Source organism: Martes martes, assembly GCF_963455335.1.
Source record: "Martes martes genome assembly, chromosome: 14".
Lineage (NCBI taxonomy): Eukaryota > Metazoa > Chordata > Mammalia > Carnivora > Mustelidae > Martes > Martes martes.
Genome location: NC_137902.1, coordinates 38730628 through 38752038, shown reverse-complemented (window position 1 = coordinate 38752038; position 21411 = coordinate 38730628). Strand labels below are relative to the sequence as shown.

Sequence of the window (21411 nt, the reverse complement as noted above, 5' to 3'; positions counted from 1 at the left end):
TGTTGGATCTCGGAGACAGGCTTGTTAGTTGGAGACTTGGTTCTGTCTCTGGAGCAAGCCAGGGGAGAAGGAGCTACAGAAAGTGGCCACTGGCTTATTCAGGCTCCTAGGAACGTAGTGACTTCCTGTCTGTCAGCTCCCAGATGCAGGCTAGTTAGAAGCCCGACCGTCAGGGTAGGAGCTGGTCAAGTTGAGACTTTAGATGTATAGTCTAATCCCTTCTACAGAGAAACTGAGAGCTGGCCGTTTTTGCCTGCTTGCTCTATGTCGACCCAGGGGGAAGAGCTGAGGAAAGTTTTCACATGCTGCTTTAATGTCAGTCTCTGATTTTAGTCTATGATGGGCCTCTCAGCTCCTAGAAATAGGCAAGTTAGGAGCCAATCCTTTGGTTGTCAGCCCTATAAGTTGAGGCCCTAGATGTGTGGTGTAAGCCCTTTCCTCTTCTGGGAAAAGCTGGGGGTTAGGGGTTCTCACCGGATTGTAAGGTGCTATGTGTGGTGGAGTTTATGGTGAGAGTGTCTCAGCTTTTCCCACCTATTTTGATGTGGCTATTTTCTCAGTTGCCTGGTATTGTAGGAGTGTCTCAGCTAATTTCTGAATATCTTTCAGAGGGAATTGATCTGTGTGTAGCTGTTTATTCAGGGTGTCTGTGGGAAGAGGGGGGACAATCAGAGGTCTCCTATCTTGCCATCTTCCTGGTGTCCCATTTCTAGTTTTTAGCTGTTACAAATAAAGCTTCTCTGAACATTCATGTACAGGTGTTTGTATGAATATAAGATTTCGTTTTCCTGGGGTAAGTGCCTAAGAACACAACAGCTGGGTTGTATGGTAATCGCACATTTAGTTTTACAAGAATGTGACAAATTGTTTTCCAGAGTGATTATACCATTTTACATTCCAATTAGCAATGCATGAGTGACCCAGTGTCTTTGCATTTTCATGAGCCTTGAGCATTACTATTTTCGTTTCACTACAATTAGAAATTAAATATCCAGTTTTTGAAAAACCAGGGAATGTACTACTTTTTATGAAACACCATCACTCAAACCTCCCAAACTATCCTTTTCTTCTTTAATTGAAATTTTTATTGAGATAACTGTAGATTCACATGCAGTTATAAGAAATAGGAAGATTTGTGTACACTGCTCATTTTCCTGCAATGATAACATTTTGCAAAATTATAGTTTAATATCACAATCGGGATATTGACTAATACAATCCACCAATCATTTTCAGATTTCTCCAATATTACTTATACTCATGTGTGTGTGTGTGTGTGTGTGTGTGTGTGTGTGTGTGTTTACCTCTTGTACAATTTTATCACATTGTCTTGTTTCATGTATCTACCAGCACAGTCAAGATACTGGACATTTCCAACATCACAAACATCCCTCCTGTTGCCTTTTAAAAGCTACACTTACTTTACCCTCCTACACCTAAGCAATGTCTTCAGTTTCTTTTCTTTTCTTTCATTTTTTTAAGCTCTGTGCTTAATGTGGGGCTTGATCTCACTACCTGGCATTCAAGAGTCACATGCTCTACCAACTGAGCTAGCCAGGCATCTCACATCCTCAGTTTCTAAAGTGTTCTCATTGCAAAACTGTTATACAAATGGAATCATATGATATGTAACCTTTTGAATCTTTTTTTTTTTTTAAGTCTACATGATTCCCTTGAGATTCATCTGAACTTTTGCACCCGCCAATATTGCATTCCTTTTTATTGCTGAATAGTAGGCAATGGTGTGGATGGTATGATGTGTTTATTCACCTGTTAAAGGACATATGGGCTGATTTCAGTTTTTGGCTTTTACCAGTAAAGCTGCCATGAACATTCATGTTTGTGTACAGGTTTTTGTGTGAACACAGGTTTTCATTTCTTTGGGATAAGCACCCAAATGTGCAATTGCTGGGCTGTACGATAGTTGTATGTTTAGTTTTATAAGAAACTGTCAAATAATTTTTGAGAGTGCTTGTACCAATTTATATTCCCACTAGCAGTGTATAGGTGGACCAGTTTCTCTGCATCCTCAAAAATATTTGGTCTTATCACTATGTTTTCAGCCACTCTGTAAAGTGTGTACTAACATTTTGTTGTTGTTTTAATTTGTATTTCCCTGATGACTAATGATGTTGAATGTTTTTCACTTGCTTAAATGGCATTTGTATACCTTTTAGGTAAAATGTCCGTTTATGGCCTTTGCCTATATTCTCATTGGTTTACTATTATTATTAATATTTTTTACTGTTGAGTTTTAAGAGGTCTTTATGTATTCCAGATATAAGTCTTTTGTCAGAAATGTGGATTGCCAATATTTTTCCCCAGTCTGTAGCTTGTCTTTTTATCCTCTTTTCATATACTTTCACAAAACAAAAGTTTTTAAAATTTTGATGTGGTCTAATTTCCAATTTTTCCTTTTATGGATCATACTTTTGGTGTCAAGTCTAAGAAGTCTTTTCCTAGCCCTAGATCCTGCAGATTTCCCATTTTTTTTTCTAAAAATTGTTAATAGTTTTGTGTTTTATGTTTGTCTGGGATCCATTTTGAGTTAGTTTTTGTTGTTAGCTTTGTTTTAAGTTGTCAGACTTAGATTGAGGTTTTCTTTTGTTCTCCTTCTCTCTCTCCCTCTCTTTTTATTTTATTTTATTTTATTTTATTTTATTTTCAGCGTAACAGTATTCATTGCTTTTTCACCACACCCAGTGCTCCATGCAATCTGTGCCCTCTCTAATACCCACCACCTGGTTCCCCCAACCTCCCACCCCCCGCCCCTTCAAAACCCTCAGGTTGTTTTTCAGAGTCCGTAGTCTCTCATGGTTCACCTCCCCTTCCAATTTCCCTCAACTCCCTTCTCCTCTCCATCTCCCCATGTCCTCCATGTTATTTCTTATGCTCTGCAAATAAGTGAAACCATATGATACTTGACTCTCTCTGTTTGACTTATTTCACTCAGCATAATCTCTTCCAGTCCTGTCCATGTTGCTACAAAAGTTGGGTATTCGTCCTTTCTGATGGAGGCATAAAACTCCATAGTGTATATGGACCACATCTTCCTCATCCATTCATCCATTGAAGGGCATCTTGGTTCTTTCCACAGTTTGGCGACCGTGGCCATTGCTGCTATAAACATTGGGGTACAGATGGCCCTTCTTTTCACTACATCTGTATCTTTGGGGTAAATACCCAGTAGTGCAATGGCAGGGTCATAGGGAAGCTCTATTTTTAATTTCCTGAGGAATCTCCACACTGTTCTCCAAAGTGGCTGCACCAATTTGCATTCCCACCAACAGTGGAAGAGGGTTCCCCTTTCTCCACATCCTCTCCAACACACGTTATTTCCTGTCTTGCTAATTTTGGCCATTCTAACTGGTGTAAGGTGGTATCTCAATGTGGTTTTGATTTGAATCTCCCTTCTGGCTAATGATGATGAACATTTTTTCATGTGTCTGGTAGCCGTTTGTATGTCTTCATTGGAGAAGTGTCTGTTCATATCTTCTGCCCATTTTTTAATATGATTGTTTTGTATGTGTTGAGTTTGAGGAGTTCTTTATAGATCCTGGATATCAACCTTTTGTCTGTACTGTCATTTGTAAATATCTTCTCCCATTCCGTGGGTTGCCTCTTTGTTTTGTTGACTGTTTCTTTTGCTATGCAGAAGCTTTTGATCTTGATGAAGTCCCAAAAGTTCATTTTCACTTTTGTTTCCTTCGCCTTTGGAGACATATCTTGAAAGAAGTTGCTGTGGCTGATATCAAAGAGGTTACTGCCTATGTTCTCCTCGAGGATTCTGATGGATTCCTGTCTCACGTTGAGGTCTTTTATCCATTTCGAGTTTATCTTTGTGTACGGTGTAAGAGAATGGTCGAGTTTCATTCTTCTACATATGGCTGTCCAGTTTTCCCAGCACCATTTATTGAAAAGACTGTCTTTTTTCCACTGGATATTTTTTCCTGTTTTGTCGAAGATTATTTGACCATAGAGTTGAGGGTCCATATCTGGGCTCTCTACTCTGTTCCATTGGTCCATGTGTCTGTTTTTGTGCCAGTACCATGCTGTCTTGGTGATCACAGCTTTGTAGTAAAGCTTGAAATCAGGTAACATGATGCCGCCAGTTTTATTTTTGTTTTTCAACATTTCCTTAGCAATTCGGGGTCTCTTCTGATTCCATACAAATTTTAGGATTATTTGCTCCAGCTCTTTGAAAAATACTGGTGGAATTTTGATCGGAATGGCATTATAAGTATAGATTGCTCTGGGCAGTATAGACATTTTAACGATGTTTATTCTTCTGATCCAAGAGCATGGAATGGTCTTCCATCTTTTTGTGTCTTCTTCAATTTCTTTAAGGAGTGTTCTGTAGTTCCTCGAGTACAGAACTTCATCAAACCTATCTATGAAAGACCCACAGCAAATATCATCCTCAATGGGAAAAAGCTTGCAGCCTTCCCGTTGAGATCAGGAACACGACAAGGATGCCCACTCTCACCACTCTTGTTCAACATTGTATTAGAAATCCTAGCAACAGCAATCAGACAACAAAGAGAAATAAAAGGTATCCAAATTGGCAAGGAAGAAGTCAAACTCTCTCTCTTTGCAGATGACATGATTCTTTATATGGAAAACCCGAAAGACTCCACCCCCAAACTACTAGAACTCATGCAGCAATTCAGTAATGTGGCAGGATACAAAGTCAATGTCCAGAAATCAGTGGCTTTCTTATACACTAATAATGAAAATACAGAAAGGCAAATTAGAGGATCAATTCCATTTACTATAGCACCAAGAAACATAAGATACCTCGGAATAAACCTAACCAAAGAGGTTAAAGATCTGTACTCGAGGAACTACAGAACACTCCCTCTCTTTTTATTTTTGTATGTGGGTGTCTAATTGCACTAGCACCATTCCTTTGGAGTTACTGCAGGTGGTAATGTATTTTTAATTTAGGTTTCCACAGGTTTATAATTAGTATATAAAAATGTGATTTTTGGGGTGTTGATCTTATAACCTATGACCTTACTGAAATAACTTATTAATTCCGGGACTATTTTTGTAGTTTGTTAAGGGTTTTCTAAGTCTTTATATCATCTGCCAATAGGGATGGTTTTATATCTTCCTTTCCAATCTGCATGCGTTTTATTTCTTTTTCTTGCCTTATTGCAGAGGCTAAACTTCCAGAGTTTTCTTATTCTTTATCTTAGAGGGGAAACACTCAGTCTTCTGGCATTAAGTATGATGTTATCTCTAAGAAGACTTACCTCTGAGTCTTTTGTAGATACACTTTATCAAGTTGAGGTAGTTCTCCTCTCCTCTTCAAGTTGAGGTAGTAGGTAGTACTCCTAGCTTATCGAGAGTTTATTTTTATTTTTTATCATGAATGGGTAGGGGAGATAAAATCCCTGCTCAACCACTAGAAGGAGGTATGGCTTTTCTGTTGGTGTTTGTCTGGAGTAATGTTGGTATTGACAAAAATTCTATTATTAGGTCATTCTTCTCCCAGTTTTTTGGTTAGGGGAAACAGGCGCCCCCACCCCTTTTGTAGCTATTTTTAAAAATCTGGTGGTTCTGAGTTGGACCCTCCCGCAGCACCCTTTCTGGGGTATTTGAAGGGCGATAAGGGCCAGATGGCTGGACAGGCAAGTTCTACCAAACATTGAAGGAAGAGTTAATACCTATTCTTCTCAAAATATTCCACAAAAAAAAGAAGGAAAACATCCAAATTCATTCCATGAGGCCAACATTACCCTGATACCAAAACTAGACAAAGACTCCATTAAAAAAGAGAACTATAGGCTAATATCCTCTATGAACATAGATGTAAAAATACTATGTCAGCTAACTGAACATAATAAAAAAAATTCTTAATAAGATACTGCAAACCCAATCCAATAGTACTTTAATAGAAGCATTCACCATGATTAAGTGGCAATTATTCTGGGGCTGCAAGGGTGGCATAATATTCAAAAATCAATCAATGTGATACACCAAATTAGTAAAAGAAAGGATAAGAATTATATGATCCTCTCAATAGATGCAGAAAAAGCATTTGACAAAGTACAACATCCATTTTTGATAAAAACTCTCAAGATGTTGGTTTAGAAGGGAATATATATCAGCATTAGAAAGGTCATATATAAAAAACCAACAGCTAATATCATTCTCAATGAAGAAAAAATAACAGATTTTCCTCTATGGTCAGGAATAAGACAAGCATGTCCATTCTCACTACTGTTACTTAACATAGTACTGGAAGTCCTCAGCAATGAGACAACAAAAAGAAATAAAAGGCATCCATATTGACAAGAAAGCCAAACTTTCACTATTTGCAAGTGTCATGATATTCTATACAGAAAACCCAAAGACCCCCACCCCCAAAATTGCTAGAACTGATACACAAATTCAGTCAAGTCACAGAATACAAAAAATCAATGTACGGAAATCTGTGGCACTTCTAGACACCAATAATAAACAGCAGAAAGAGATATCAAGGAATCAATCCCATTTACAGCTTTGCCAAAACCAATAAGATACCTAGGAATAAGCCTAACCAAAGAAGTGAAAGACATGTACTCTGAAAACTACAAAACACTGATGAAAGAAATTGAAGAAGATACAAAGAAATGGAAAGATATTCCATGCTCATGAACCAGAAGAGCAAATATTCTTAAAATGTCTATATTACCCAAAGCAATCTACACATTAAATGCAATTCCTATCAAAATACCAAAAGCATTTTTCACAGAGCTAGAACAAATAATCCTAAAATTTGTATGGAAACACTAAAGACCCCAAATGGCCAAAGCAATCATGAAAATGCAAAGTAAAGCTGGAGCCATCACAATTCCAGACTTTGAATCCTATTACAAAGCTGTAGTGATTAAAACAGTGTGGTACGGGCACAAAAGTAGAGACCTAGATGAAGGGAACAGAATAGAAAAACCCAGAAATGAACCCACAGCTATATGGTCGATTAATCTTCAACAAAGCAGGAAAGAATATCCAAAGGGAAAAGACAGTCCCTTCAACAAAAGGTGTTGGAAAGATTGGGCAGCAACATGAAAAGAATGAAACTAGACCACTTTATTTCACCATACACAAAAATAAATTCAAAATGGTTGAAAAACCTAAATATGAGACAAAAAACCAACACAATCCCAGGAGAGCATAGGCAGTACCCTCTTAGACATTGACCATAGCAATTTCTTTCTAAATACGTCTCTGTGGCAAGGGGAAAAAAGCAAAAATAAAATAAATAAACTATTACAACCACAGCAAAAAAAAAAAAAAAAAAAAAAAAAAGAGGAAGAAATACTAGGTATTGGCAAACCATGAAGGTACTATCCAAGAAAGAGAAACTATAGGCCAAGGATAATTTGAAGCATATCTTGGTGCCAGCTCATCACTGCTTATGTTAGATGCAGTATAGAGTTATTTTCGCCCATTTCTTTGACTGTTCAGTTTGTAAGCCTTTCCATCAAGCCATGTAGAGTCCCTCTCCTCCCACCTTCTCACCATGAACCATTCAGACTCACTCAGGTGTGACAGGTATTTCTGCACCATGAAGCTAGCACTGAATAAAATTAAAACCCCATGCAAACAAGCCTTTATCTGAGCATTAAAATGTATAGTCTCACATTGCTGTAGCTTCTGTAACTCATCTACCATTATTCTTTATTTTCCCTCGCTTCAACTGAGAATATGACCATGAGGTCCAGGTTTGGCCTGGACTGAAAGCACAGTGGTAGAAGGACAAATGTTATAAAAATGATTTAGTCTATTTGTGGGAAGGTAGGACCCATATAAATGCTTGTGAAAGTTTCTATAATATTTGTGTTGACCTTGATGTAACATCAATTCTGATGAGGGCAGATTCAGGCAGAACAAATTTCCAGCTATCACATGCCTCAGGGTTGCCTACAATACACTTTGGAGTTTAGTCCCCCTCTCTGGCTTTCAATGGAAGCCAGACCACAGAATAGTGGCTCACTCCCGCCACAGAAGCCCAGCAGAGATACCGAGGAGAAGAACAACTTCTTCAAGCTATGGACACATGGTTGCTATGGACACAGATTCTCCAGATCTCTTCCTTTTCTGCATCTAGAAAAAAACCTCTTATTTTATTTTATTTTATTTTTTCAGTGTTCCAAGATTCATTGTTTATGCACCACACCTAGTGCAATATGTGCCCTCCTTAATACCCACGACAAGACTCACCCAACCGCCCCTCCCTCCCCTCGAAAACCCTCAGTTTGTTTCTCAAAGTCCACAGTCTCCCCCTCTAATTTCCCCCAATTTTACTTTTCCTTTCCTTTTCCTAATGTCCTCCCTTATGCTCCACAAGTGAAACCGTATGATAATCGACTCTCTCTGCTTGACTTATTTTACTCGGCATAATCTCCTCCAGTCCTGTCCATGTTGATACAAAAGTTGAGTACTCATCACTTCTGATGGAGGCATAATACTCCATTGTATATATGGGCCATATCTTCTTTACCCATTCATCTATTGAAGGGCATCTTGGCTCTTTCCACAGTTTGGCAACTGTGGCCATTGCTGCTATGAACATTGGGGTACAGATGGCCCTTCTTCTCACTACATCTGTACCTTTGAGGTAAATTCCCAGTAGTGCAATTGCAGGGTCATAGGGTAGCTCTATTTTTAATTTCTTAAGGAATCTCCACACTGCTTTCCAAAGTGGCTGCACCAACTTGCATTCCCACCAACAGTGTAAGAGGGTTTCCCTTTCTCCACATCCTCTCCAACACTTGTTGTTTACTGTCTTGCTAATTTTGGCCATTCTAACTGGTGTAAGGTGGTAACTCAATGTGGTTTTTGATTTGAATCTCCCTTCTGGCTAATGATGATGAACATTTTTTAATGTGTCTGTTATCCATTTGTATATCTTCTTTGGAGAAGTGTCTGTTTATGTCTTCTGCCCATTTTTTGATGTGATTATCTGTTTTTTGAGTGTTGAGTTTGAGGAGTTCTTTATAGATTTTGGATATCAGCCCTTTGTCTGTAATGCCATTTGCAAATAACTTCTCCCATTCTGTGGGTTGCCTCTTTGTTTTGTTCATTGTTTCCTTTGCTGTAAAGATTTATTTACCTTATTTAGAGAGAGAGAGTGTGCATGCAAGCAAGCAGAGGGAAGAACTGAGCGAGAGAGAAGCAGATTCCCTGCTGAACACAGAACCAAATCCAGTTCTATCTCAGAACCCTGACATCCTGACCGGAGCTGAAATCAAGAGTCAATCAATGGACCCACCCACCAGGCACCCTCAGGGTATTTTATTTTAAAGAGGAAAGACCTGGGGCACCTGGGTGGTTCAGTGGGTTAAGCCTCTGCCTTCGGCTTGGGTCATGGTCTCAGGATCCTGGGAGCCCTGCATCAGGCTCTTTGCTCGGTGGGGAGCCTGCTTTGCCCCCTCTCTCTCTGCCTGCCTCTCTGCCTACTTGCAAGCTCTCTCTCTATGTCAAATAAATAAATAAAATCTTAAAAAAAAATACAGAGGAAAGACCTGAAGAAAGGGGTTATTCCACCTAGATGGAGAAAGTCCTTAATGAACTCCTTGAAATCAAAGTTATTTTGGACTGAAAGGCATTTCTTTGTGAAGGACATTCCTCATATGGCAGCCCATGAAAACTGATCTGAGGCTGGATTCACAGAAGAAACTTCATAGTCTTACTATGTATACAATTTGCAAAGAAGACGTGAATTTCTGGAGCAGTTAACTAGGTAATAGAAGAAAGCTCAATGTCTTAGTTGAATCACCCCAGAAGCAGACCCAGAGGCAAGGATTTGAAGACAAGTAATTTATTGGAGAGTTCGTGCCAGGGAAGACCAGTAGGGAGGACAGAAAGTTGTAGTTAACAGAATTGTGCATTACCAAGCCAGTTACCCTTCTGGGAACTTAGAGCCCAGTCTCACTGTGGAATTCTGAGTGTAGTGTAGAATACTCTTCACAGCTTTTCAAACCCAGAAGAAAAGAAGATGGGATGTGTATATAGCAACTCTGCCCCAGTTGGGTTTTACAGTATAGCTGAGGTTCAGGGGGGTGAAGTCTGGAGCCAATGACCAAGAAAGAATTTTTGAGACATCTTTGGTGCAAAATGGTGGTTTATTAAAGCATGGGGACAAGGCCCCTGGGCAGAAAGAGCTGCTGCACCAGGATTTTGAGGGGTGGCTGATTATATACTGTGGGTTTGGGGGAAGCAAGGAGAAAGGGAGGTTTCCAAAGAACTCTCATGTGCTAAAGAGGACCTGCAAGATACCAGAGGCCTTCCCATTGCCAAGTTAAAGTTGTTTTTCCTCTAGCAAGGCATTAACAAGTAGATAGTTGGGAGCTTCTTAGAGAAACATTATACTCTGCCCTCTTTAAGTATCTGTCAATGGCTGCAAGTTATAAGGACATTTAATTATATCTACATTTCCTTCTGGAAGCTAGGTTATTGATAGGAATGCTTTTTTCTTGTAGATTGCTAAGACATCTGTAAACTGAGGGAGACTCAGCTCTTGCAGGATTGTGATCCCTACAAGCTAACTATTTGTTTTTCCTTTAGGGCAGCTGGGAGTGCCTGAGGAATGTCACATATATCCCATGGAGGGGAGGTGTTGCAGGGTGTCAGCTTCTGCTTTGTCCTCAGCTTGCCTTCTGTTCCCTCATCACACCCATCATTCACTGAGGATTGCTTCTGGGAGCATACCTTTTCAAGCACTTATTGCTTGCTTCGTGCATCAAAAAATGTGCTCCCAGGCCCAGAAAATAGTGCTCTGGCACAGTTTGCAGAAATTTGCAGTAAACACTCTACAGGTTGCCGGTCAAGTTGAATACCAAAGTAATATTGGTGGGGTCTAGCAGTGTCTTTCTTAATCCAAGTACACTAATTAAATTTACTTTTATATCATCTTAAGTTCACCCTGTCCTATTACTTATTCTTCACTGTAGTGGTTCATCACATTTTTAAAGTAAAAAACCTGACTCAGAGCAGAGGGGTAAGTGGGTGAGCTGTAGTCCCTGCTGTGGCCATTGGTCCCAGAGGTGTAAGAAAACATGTTAGGTTTCTTTTTTTTTTTTTTTTTTTAAACATGTTAGGTTTCATTGACTACAGACAAGAAAGAATTCTTGAGACATCTTTGGCGCAAAAAGGTGGTTTTCTTAAAGCATGGGGATGGACCTCTGGGCACAAAGATCTCCACTGGGGTCAGGAGTGGCCCATTATATACTTTCAAGTTGGGAGAGGGTTAGAGATAGTGTAAGTCTCTAAGGAATTTGAAAAGCAAGGTTTCCAGGACCTTGAGGGGGCTATTATTGGGAAAAATAATTTACTACTGTCTGATAAAACCTTAGTCATGATGTTGTGGAAAATCAGGCCAGCAAGAGACCAAGTGACACTTGGAGAAGTAGGAGAACTTGTATTTATTTTACACCTACAGACCTAGATGAACTTCATGCTTGAAGTTCTGGGCCCTGGACAATGGGGTTATAGGGCTTTTATAAGGAAATGGAGGCAGTCAGGTTCCAAGGGCTATGCTGACTGCTGGTAGGTGGTTTTAAACTGAAGGAGTGGGGGCTGCTTTAGGCAGGAACAGTAGTGCAGGGAGCCTGAGGAGGGAGGCCTTTTTACAGAAGCAGAAATGGCTGGTTATCGCTTGCTCTCAGTAGGGCTTCTGGTTATCTCTAGCTTATTGTTAGCAACTTTCCATCTTCTGGGGCCTCCTGGTCTGGGCCTGCTCTGGGTAATTTTCCTCTTCAATGAGACCCTTCAGGTGTATATTGGTGGGTCATATGTTTGGGGAATGATTGTCAACATGGATCTTTGGGGGTAGAGAAAAAGGAAGTTTTCAAAGTAATTTTTATGTGTTAAAGTAGACTTAACAGGATCCTGGGCATTGGGCTAAGATTCCCTTTAGCCCTTAGCAAAGTACTAACATTGAGGCAGTTGAGTTCCTAGAGGAACATCACTCTGCCCTTTTCAAGGATTTATCAGTGGGCTATAGGTAGTAAGGAAATTTAATTTTTCTTTTGCTATTTTCCCCCCACATTATGAAGTCCAAATAAATATTCCATCATCTTCCTTATGTTCATTCATTTAGTATGTTTTTCTTCACCCTTTGCCAAATGACTGCTAGTTTCATTTGCTTGCCCTCTAAGGTAACATAGACCTTCATACCTGAGAGGTCTGAGCCTCTGGTTACTGTGTCCTTAACAGATCATGGCCATGGCTGCTGTTAATTTCCAAAGTTGTTACCATGGAAGCAGTAAGAAGTACCATGGTGAATCCTATTAATTTCTGATGAGGGAGTGGAAGGCAAGCTGAGGACAGAGCACAGGGTGACACCCTGGACTTCCCTCACCTCCACCCCAGGTAGGATATTATTCTATCTAAGTAAAATAAGCCAAACATGGTAAGACAAATGCTGCATGATCTCATTTATATGTGGAATCTAATCAAATACATAGAAGCAGAAAGTAGAATGGTGGTTGTCAAGGGCTGGAAGGAAGGGGAAATAAGGTATTGATCAAATTTCAGTTATGCATAATAAATGAGTTCTGGAGATCTATATAACATATGGCCTATGGTTAACAATGTTTTATTGCCTATTTAAAATTTTGCTAATAGGGTGGGTAAATTAAATGCTTTAACTTATCATGTTAGGGCAAAAAATCCACAACAAAGATTACAGGAAGAAATAGTTGAATGTCAAAGATAAGTTAATGGCATTGATAGTGATGATGGCTTCAAGGGTGTATACTTAACTCCAAATATTCAAGTTGTATGCACTAAATATGTATATGTCAATCATACTTAGTGCATACAAAAAGAACAAGTTTTTTTTTAAGGATTTTATTTATTTATTTGACAGACAGAGATCACAAGTAGGCAGAGAGGAAGGCAGAGAGAGGGGGAATCAGGCTCCCTGCTGAGCAGAGAGCCCAATGCGGGGCTTGATCCCAGGACCCTGAGATCACGACCTAAGCTGAAGGCAGAGGCTTAACCTACTGAGCCACCCAGGCGTCCCCATACTTCATTGAAGTATTTTAAAATCATGTACCTTTAACATTCAATTAACTTAAGGGATTTGTCTCAATAAACGTTTTAAAGTACCAGAATCTAGTGCATTAATCTCCACATTGGGGTTTGTTCCTCACTGGGTACCATCTAGGGCTGGCAACTATCAGCCTGGATTTATAGACTCAGTTTTAGATTTCTGGTTTTCATTTTTCTATTGGTCAGTTTACACAATCAGCATAAGCTTTCTTAAGGTAATATAAATGCATTTAATTAGTTTAAGTATGATAAATTATCCAATGGTAACTCAAATGTTGGGAGGTTCACATTCTTTTCAGTAGTTTGACCATAATTCCCTGATTTATTCCCACATTACTGAACCTCAACCACTTCCATACACTCTTCAGTTGTTCAACTCTCAGGGCGGAACATTATTTCCATGTTCCTGCAGCATCTTGATGCTATGTCCATGAGTATTTTCAAGGGGACCCTAGAGATCATCTGGCTCAATCTCCATATTTTATGAAGAAGGTGACTTTTGTGTTTTCGGAAGTTGATCAGTTAGTTGAAGGCAACACCAGGTTTGTCCAGTGCAAATGATTCAGAGTCTACTGTGGTCCCTTTGCATTCCATTCCCACTGGCACTTCCCTAAGCCATCATTCGTCCTTCCAATTCCTGTAACAGGGTCTGTAGCCACTTTCCTACTCTGATCTTGGCTTTTCCAAATTTGTTAATGCAATGTGTACAGCTAATCGTCTAATCGTCTGTGATTTTTTAGGCCATGTTGATACTTCTTCAATGTCAGTTGGGTGAAATCTGGACTTTATAATAGGACCATGAAGACAAGTAGGTTCTAATTATGTTTCATAAAATGTATTTGAGACTACCTAACCTCAGGTTTTGGCTAAAAGCCAACAAAATAAGAAATTGTGCTAAACGTTTTTAAAAATTTTCTTCAGTGTTTATTTATATTCCAGTTAGTTAACATACAATGTAATATTATTTTCAGGTGTATAATTTAGTGACTCAGCACTTACAGACAACACCCTGTGCTCATCGCAATAAGTGACTCTTAAGCTCCATCACCTATTCACAACACCCCCAACTTCCCCTCTGGTAACCATCAGTTTGGTCCTTATAGTCAAGACTCTGTGTCTTGGTTTGCCTTTATCTTTTCTGCTATGATCATTTGTTTTGTTTCTAAATTCTACATATTATGAAATCACATGGTATATTCTCTGACTTATTTGGTGTGGTATAGTACTTTCCAGCTTTATCCATGTCATTGCAAATGGCACGATTTCATTCTTTTTTATAGCTGAGTAAATTTCCTTTGTTTATAAATACCACATCTTCTTTATCCATTCATCAGGCAATGTACCTTTGGCTCTTTCCATAACTGGCTATTGTAGGTAATGCTTCTATAAACATCAGGGTGCATGTGTCTTCAAATTACTATTTTGTATTCTTTGGGTAATTACCTAGTTGTGCAATTGCTGGATGGTAGGGTAGATGTACTGGTTTGCATCCCACCAATAATGTAAGAAGGTTCAATTCTCTCCACATACTCCCCAATGCCATGTGTTTCTTCTGTTGTTAACTTTTTTTTTAAACTAATATCTTTTGTTTGTTTTTTATTCAATTTTTTATTTTGATTCAATTTAGGTAACATATATTATTAGTTTCAGGGGTAGAATTTAGTGATTCATCATTTGCATATAACACCCATTTTATACTAGTTATATCAAGTGCCTCTTCAGTGCTTATCACTCAATTACCTTATCCCCCTACCCACCACCCCTCCAGCAATCTTCAGTTGTTTCCTATAGTTAAGAGTCTTTTCTGGTTGCCCTCCCTCTCTGTTTTTATCTTATTTTATTTTTCCTTCCCTTCCCCTATGTTCATCTGTTTTGTTTCTTAAATTACACATATGAGTGAAATCATATGGTATTTATCTTTCTCTGACTTATTTCATTTTGCATAATAACCTTCTACTTCTATCCACATCATTGCAAATTGTAAGGTTTCATTTTTTTTAAAAGAAGGTCTTTTTTAAAAGATTTTAGTTCTTTATTTGAGAGATAGAGAGAGAGAGAGAGAGAGAACATGAGCTGAGGGGTGGGGCAGAAGCTGGCTCCCTACTGATCAGGGAGCCCAATGTGTAGCTCAATCCCAGGAACCTGGGATCATGACTTGAGCCAAAAGCAGCTATTTAACTGACTGAGCCACCCAAGCACCTTCAAGATTTCTTTTTTTTTGATGGCTGTGTAATATTCCATTATATATATACATACACACACATACATATGTGTGTGTGTGTGTGTGTGTGTGTGTGTGTGTGTGTGTGTGTATACACACCATATCTTCTTTAACCACTTATCTATGGATGGACATCTGGGCTCTTTACATATTTTGGCTATTGTGGACATTGCTGCTGTAAGCATTTGGGTGTATGTGCCGCTTTGAATCACTGCTTTTGTATCCTTTGGATAAACACCTCGTAGTGCAATTGCTGGGTCCATTTGTAACTTTTTGAGAAACCTCCATACTGTTTTCTACAGTGACTGCACCAGTTTGCATTCCCACTAACAATGTCAGAGGATTCCCCTTATTCCACATCCTCGTTAACATCTGTTATTTCCTGACTTGTTAATTTTAGCCATTCTGACTGGCATGAGGTGGTATCTCATTGTGGTTTTGATATGTATTTCCCTGATGCTGAGTGATGTGGAACATTTTATCATGTGTCTGTTGGCCATTTAAATGTCTTCTTTGGAGATATGCGTTCATCTCTTCTACGCATTTCCTGACAGGATTATTTGTTTCTTTGTGTGTGTGTGTGTGTGTGTGTGTGTGTGTGTGTGTGTGTGTTGAGTTTGATAAGTTCTTTATAGATTTTGGATACTAGCCCTTTATCTGGTAAGAAATTTGCAAATATCTTTTCCCATTTCATAGGTTGCCTTTTAGTTTTGTAGACTGTTTCCTTTGCTATGCAAAGGCTTTTTCTCTTGATGAGGTCCAAATAGTTCATTTTTGCTTTTGTTTCCCTTGCCTTTGAAGATGTATCTAGAAAGAAGTTGCTAGAGTCAAGGTCAAAGAGGTTGCTGCCTGTGTTATCACCTAGGATTTTGATAAATTCTTGTCTCATATTTAGGTCTTTCATCCATTTCAGTTTATTTTTGTGTATGGTATAAGAAAATGGTACAGTTTCATTCTTTTGCATGTGGCTGTCCAATTTTCCCAACACCATTTGTTGAAGAGACTTTTTTTCCCCCCTTTGGATATTCTTTCCTGCTTTGTCAAAGATAAGTTGACCCTAGAGTTGAGGGTCCATTTCTGGGTTCTATATTCTGTTCCCTTGATCTGTGTGTTTGTTTTTGTGCCAGTACCATTCTGTCTTGATTATTACAGCTATGTAATATAGTTTGAAGTCTAGAATTGTGATGCCTCCAGCTTTGGTTTTCTTTTTCCATATTCCCTTGGCTATTTTGGATCTTTTCTGGTTCCATTCACATTTTTGGGTTATTTGTTCCAGCTCTGTGGAAAATGGTGGTGGTATTTTGATAGGGATTGCATTGGATGTGTAGCTTACTCTGGGTAGCATAGACATTTTGACACTGGTTCTTCTTCCAATCCATGAGCATGGAATATTTTTCCATTTTTGTGTTTTCCTCAGTTTCTTTCATGAGTGTTCTATAGTTTGCAGAGTAGAGATCCTTTGCCTCTTTGATTAGATTTATTCCTTACTATCTTATGTTTTGTGGTACCATTGTAAATGGGATCATTTCTTTGACTTCTCTTTCTTCTGCCTCATTGTTAGTGTATAGAAGTGTAATTGAGTTCTGTGCATTGTGTTTCTATCCTGAGTCTTTGCTGAATTCCTATATCAGTTCTAGAAATTTTTGGGTGGGTCTTTTGGGTTTTCTACATAAAGTGTAATGTATTCTGCAAAGAGTGATAGTTTGACTTCTTTGCCATTTTGGATGCCTTTCATTTCTTTTTGTTGTCTGATTGCTGGGGCATCCATTCTGATATACTGTGTCTTTTGTTTGGAGCATTTTAGTTCATTTACATTCTGAGTAATTATTGAAAGATATGAATAGTGTCCTTGTATTCCCTGTAAAGTCACTGTCCCTATAGAGTGTTTCTGTTCCCTTCTGGTTTTTGTTACTTTTGTCCTCTCTCTCTGCTCAAAGGGTCCCCTTTAATGTTTCTTGAAGGGCTGGTTTAGTGTTCATGAATTCCTTTAGGTTTTGTCTTGGAAACTTTTGATCTCTCCTTCTATTCTTAATGGCAGCCTTGCTGGATACAGTGTTCTTGGCTACATATTTTTCCCATTTAGCATGTTGAATATGTTGTGCTAGTTTTTCTGGCCTGCCAGGTCTCTGTGGACAACCTTGTTGTCAGCCTTATGTGTCTCCCCTTGTAGGTTAAGGATCTCTTGTCCTGAGCTGCTTTCAGGAATTTTCTCTTTCTCTTTGTCATTTGCATGGTTGATTATAATATGTCAAGGTGTTGATCTTTTTCTTGTTGATTTTGAGGGGAATTCTCTGTGTCTCTTGGACATGAATTCCTGTTCCCATCCCTAGATTAGGGAAGTTCTCAGTTCTAATTTATTCAAATAAACCTTCTGCCCCCCTTTCCCACTCTTCTTCTTCTGGGACTCCTATAATACAGATATCGTATTGCTTTATGGAATTGCTGAGTTCCCAAAGTCTACCTTCAAGAACTAATAGTATTCTTTCCCTCTTCTTTTAAGTTTCATTGTTTTCCATACTTTTCTCTTCTGTATCACTGATTTGCTCTTCTGTCATTCGTCCTCATTTTTATAGCCTCCACTTGGGACTGCATCTTAGTTTTAGCATTTTTAATTTTGGCCTGACTACATTCTAGTTCTTTTATCACTACAGTACAGAATTATCTCATGTCTTCTTTGCTTTTTCCAAGCCCAGCTAGTATCTTTATAGTCATTGTTTTAAATTCTAGCTCAGATATCTTACTTACCTCTGTATTCATTAAATCCCCTGCTATGAGTATTACCTCCTATTCTTTCTTTTGGAGTGAATTTCTCTGTCTCATTTTATCCAGAAAAGGCAAGAAGAAAGAAAACAGAAGCAAGCCTCATCTTATTTCCAACAGAGCCTGATGTTTTGGAGCACTCTTAATCAGTAGACTTAGTACATGTGGGGAGCCTGTGTTGGTCCTCTGAGAGTGAGGCCTGCTGGGCTAGCTCAGAAGCTGACTCTACCTTGTAAAGATGCCCCTGCCTGGCTCAGGGGGATGGGGTTCAATGTAGAGGACTCTAGCCTCCACTGGAAGCATTGTGTTTTTCTCTGAATTCTGACTGAGGTTACTGGCCCTCTGTGCGCACTTCTGTCCCTCCTGGTGAGCACTGCTCAGTTGCTCCCAGATGGCCTTTTGTCCTTCAAGATGCAAAGTGTGCTCTTCCAAATGTGCTCTGGGAAGGGAAATAATTTCTTCCAGTATGACAGGGGATCTCCTCACCAAGCTTTCTTGTCTGATCTATACCCATTGTACAGTCTCTCGCTCTTTCCCTCTTCTAGAGTTTGCTCCATGAAAAGTGTTCCCTCACCTTTGCATCCTGCAGCTTTCCTCTCCCCTAATTCAGGGCTCTGAACCTCCCATCTGCCATGTTCTATCCCTTCAACTATGCAGACTGTTTTCTTAATCCTCAGTTTGAATTCACAGTTGTTCAAAATAGTTGGATGTTGATCTAGCTGTGTGAGAGGGACACGGCAGCCTTGGGGTCCCCCTGCTACATGGCCACCTTAATTCCTCTACTCTCTCATTAATCTTTTTTGAAGATGTTTATTCTGAAGAAAAAATATACATACCCTGCTAGATTATAAAGGTTACAACGTTTAAGGATTGAGATCATGGAAATGTTGGTTTTAAAGTAGGTTATCTATCAGAAGATAACCTTATACATGACAACACCAGTCAACCAGGAAAAATCTTACTTGTTTATTTTCATTAGTAATGTGAAGAAGATAAGCAAATAAATTAGATTCCCCCAACTTGAATCTTTGGAAGAAATTAAAGAAATATGAAATAAGTGCTCCCATCCACTGATGTACACAAGCATCTGTGGTAAGGGATTTAGGATGGGAAACACTCAGAAGTGTGCATTATGCATCTGAAGGGCTGGAACTAGAATAAATAATTTAGGAACTAGGAACATTGGTCAGCCATGGGATGCTGTGATTATTCCCTCTCCTTAGTGTTTCGTTCTCTAAGAGTAAGAAAAATTCTGTTTCTCTCCAGAATGGGACTGATGCACACATATGTAGCGAAGCTAAGGGCCAAGAACAGCATTTAAGAGCACACCTAATGCAAACCAAATAATTCCAAGGTGAAGGGTACTATGACCACAATTTCCTTAGTCTAAGCATGGAGGGAAGGCAGACCCAAGCGTTCATACTATTTCCATTATTTTCTACATTCCTATTATATAAATTTCTATAATTTGAATATCTAAATGCCTTCTGGTAGATATTTATTAATTCTGTTCAGCCACATTCATGGGTAGAGAGAAGTGAAATAATATTATAAATTTACTAAATTTTGGAAATTTCAAGCACGTGGTTTATAAAGAGGGAAGAATAAAAATTCAGTGAAGGATTTTCAAATTAATCAGTTGTCATAAATATGTGGGATATTTATGGAGGGGATAACTATGCACATCAAGGTAAAATGTAGCCTGGAAGAAGCAGGTTTCCATTTTGTTAGGAATGTGCAGAGTTCAGTGAGGTCTGTCAGAGACCCTGCACAACAACTCTGTGGACTGCTACACTGGCAAGAATGAGGACACAGGGTTCTCTGAAACCTTCCACCCCAAAGCCATGTGAGTTTTTTATCTTGATATTTTCATTCTGCACATTGTCTCCCTCAGAGCCCGGTGGACCTGCTTGTTCCGTAGAGTGTAGATGACAGGGTTCAGCAGTGGGGTCACCACCGTGTTCACAAGGGCAGCCTCCCTGTTGGAGTCCAGCCTGTTCATTTGTTTTGGTTTCACATATATAAACACACAGCTGCCATACATCAGAGAGAGAACTATGAGGTGAGAGGAGCAGGTGGAGAAAGCTTTCTGTTTCTCCTTGGCTGATGGGAGTTGTACGATTGTGACTACTATGTTGCTGTATGCAATGATGGTTATGATAAGAGATGTTATAAGGATAAACAAAGCGAGGACAAAGGTCAACATTTCAGTAGGTCTGGTGTCAGAGCAGGAGAGATGAATTAGGGAGCCAATGTCACAGAAAAAGTGAGGAATGATACAGGGACCACAGAAGGACAACTGGAAAACCTTCACTACCAGCCCAGTGATAAGGGGAAAGGCCAATGTGAAGCAGGCAGTGACCAGGAGGAAGCAAGTCTTCAGGTTCATGATGGTCGGGTAATGCAGAGGCTTGCAAATGGCCACATACCGATCCAGAGACATCACTGCTATGAGGAGGAAACCTACTGCTCCAAGAAATAAAAAGACAAAGGCTTGTATGAAACACGCAGGAAAGGAAATGGTTTGCTTGCCTGTGAGAAAGATGACCAGCAACTTAGGAATAACAGCACTTATGACACCACACTCCAAGAAGGAGAAAGTGCTGAGAAACAAGTACATAGGTGTATGGAGCCGGGAGTCAGCACAGGTGATGGTGATTATGATCACATTGCCAGCAATGGACGCCAGGTACGCCAGCAGGTGCACCAGGAAGAGGACCTTTCCCAGGTGTTGGATGGCAGGAAACCCCTCCAAGGTGAATTCTTGGACAGTTGTCCCATTCCCCATTTCCATGGGCATCTCTTTCCACAGCAGTGTCCTGGCTGTACTTATCCTACAATGAAGACATCAGGGAACACAAAGATTTTAGAGGAGCATGACTAAGTTACTTGACTACCCAGGAAGATGGCTAGGCTGGTAGTAAAGTGGATTAGCCAGTTGGTTCTTCAATTAGATGGACCTGAGTTCAATATTAGCTCAATGCTCAGGCCTAACTCATGAGAGATGGGGCATCTTTGGAAAGTTAGTTAACCATTGTGAACTTTTTTACATCCTCTGCAGAATGAAGTTGATAGGATCTACCTGTTCATGTTCCTGTGAGAACTAAGTAAGGAAAAGCATGTATCTCACTTGGCATCTGATGCCAGTGTTTCCTACATGTTCCTCAAAGTCTAATTGTAATGTTATGATCACTAATATAATGCTTAGGAGAGCAACATCTGTAGGCAGGGGTACTGATGTTTTTCTAGTTATACAACGTTTTATTTTTAATGGTATTATCAATTTATTTGTAACATAATGATGATGTTAGTAATATTCCCTTTAGATGTCCTTTTTAATAATGCAAAACATTCTATGGTCCAAACTGTGATCACCATGA

General features: G+C 39.3%; 1 protein-coding gene across 1 annotated transcript; it reads right to left on the bottom strand.

Moving 5' to 3' along the window:
• Positions 1–19886: 19886 nt before the first annotated feature.
• Positions 19887–20840, bottom strand: LOC308355096 (olfactory receptor 6C74-like; the record flags this gene model as incomplete). Its single annotated transcript, XM_080823047.1, has 1 exon — positions 19887–20840. The coding sequence occupies exon 1, from the start codon at positions 20829–20831 to the stop codon at positions 19887–19889; it is 945 nt and encodes a 314-aa protein (XP_080679173.1). The 5' UTR covers positions 20832–20840.
• Positions 20841–21411: the final 571 nt, after the last annotated feature.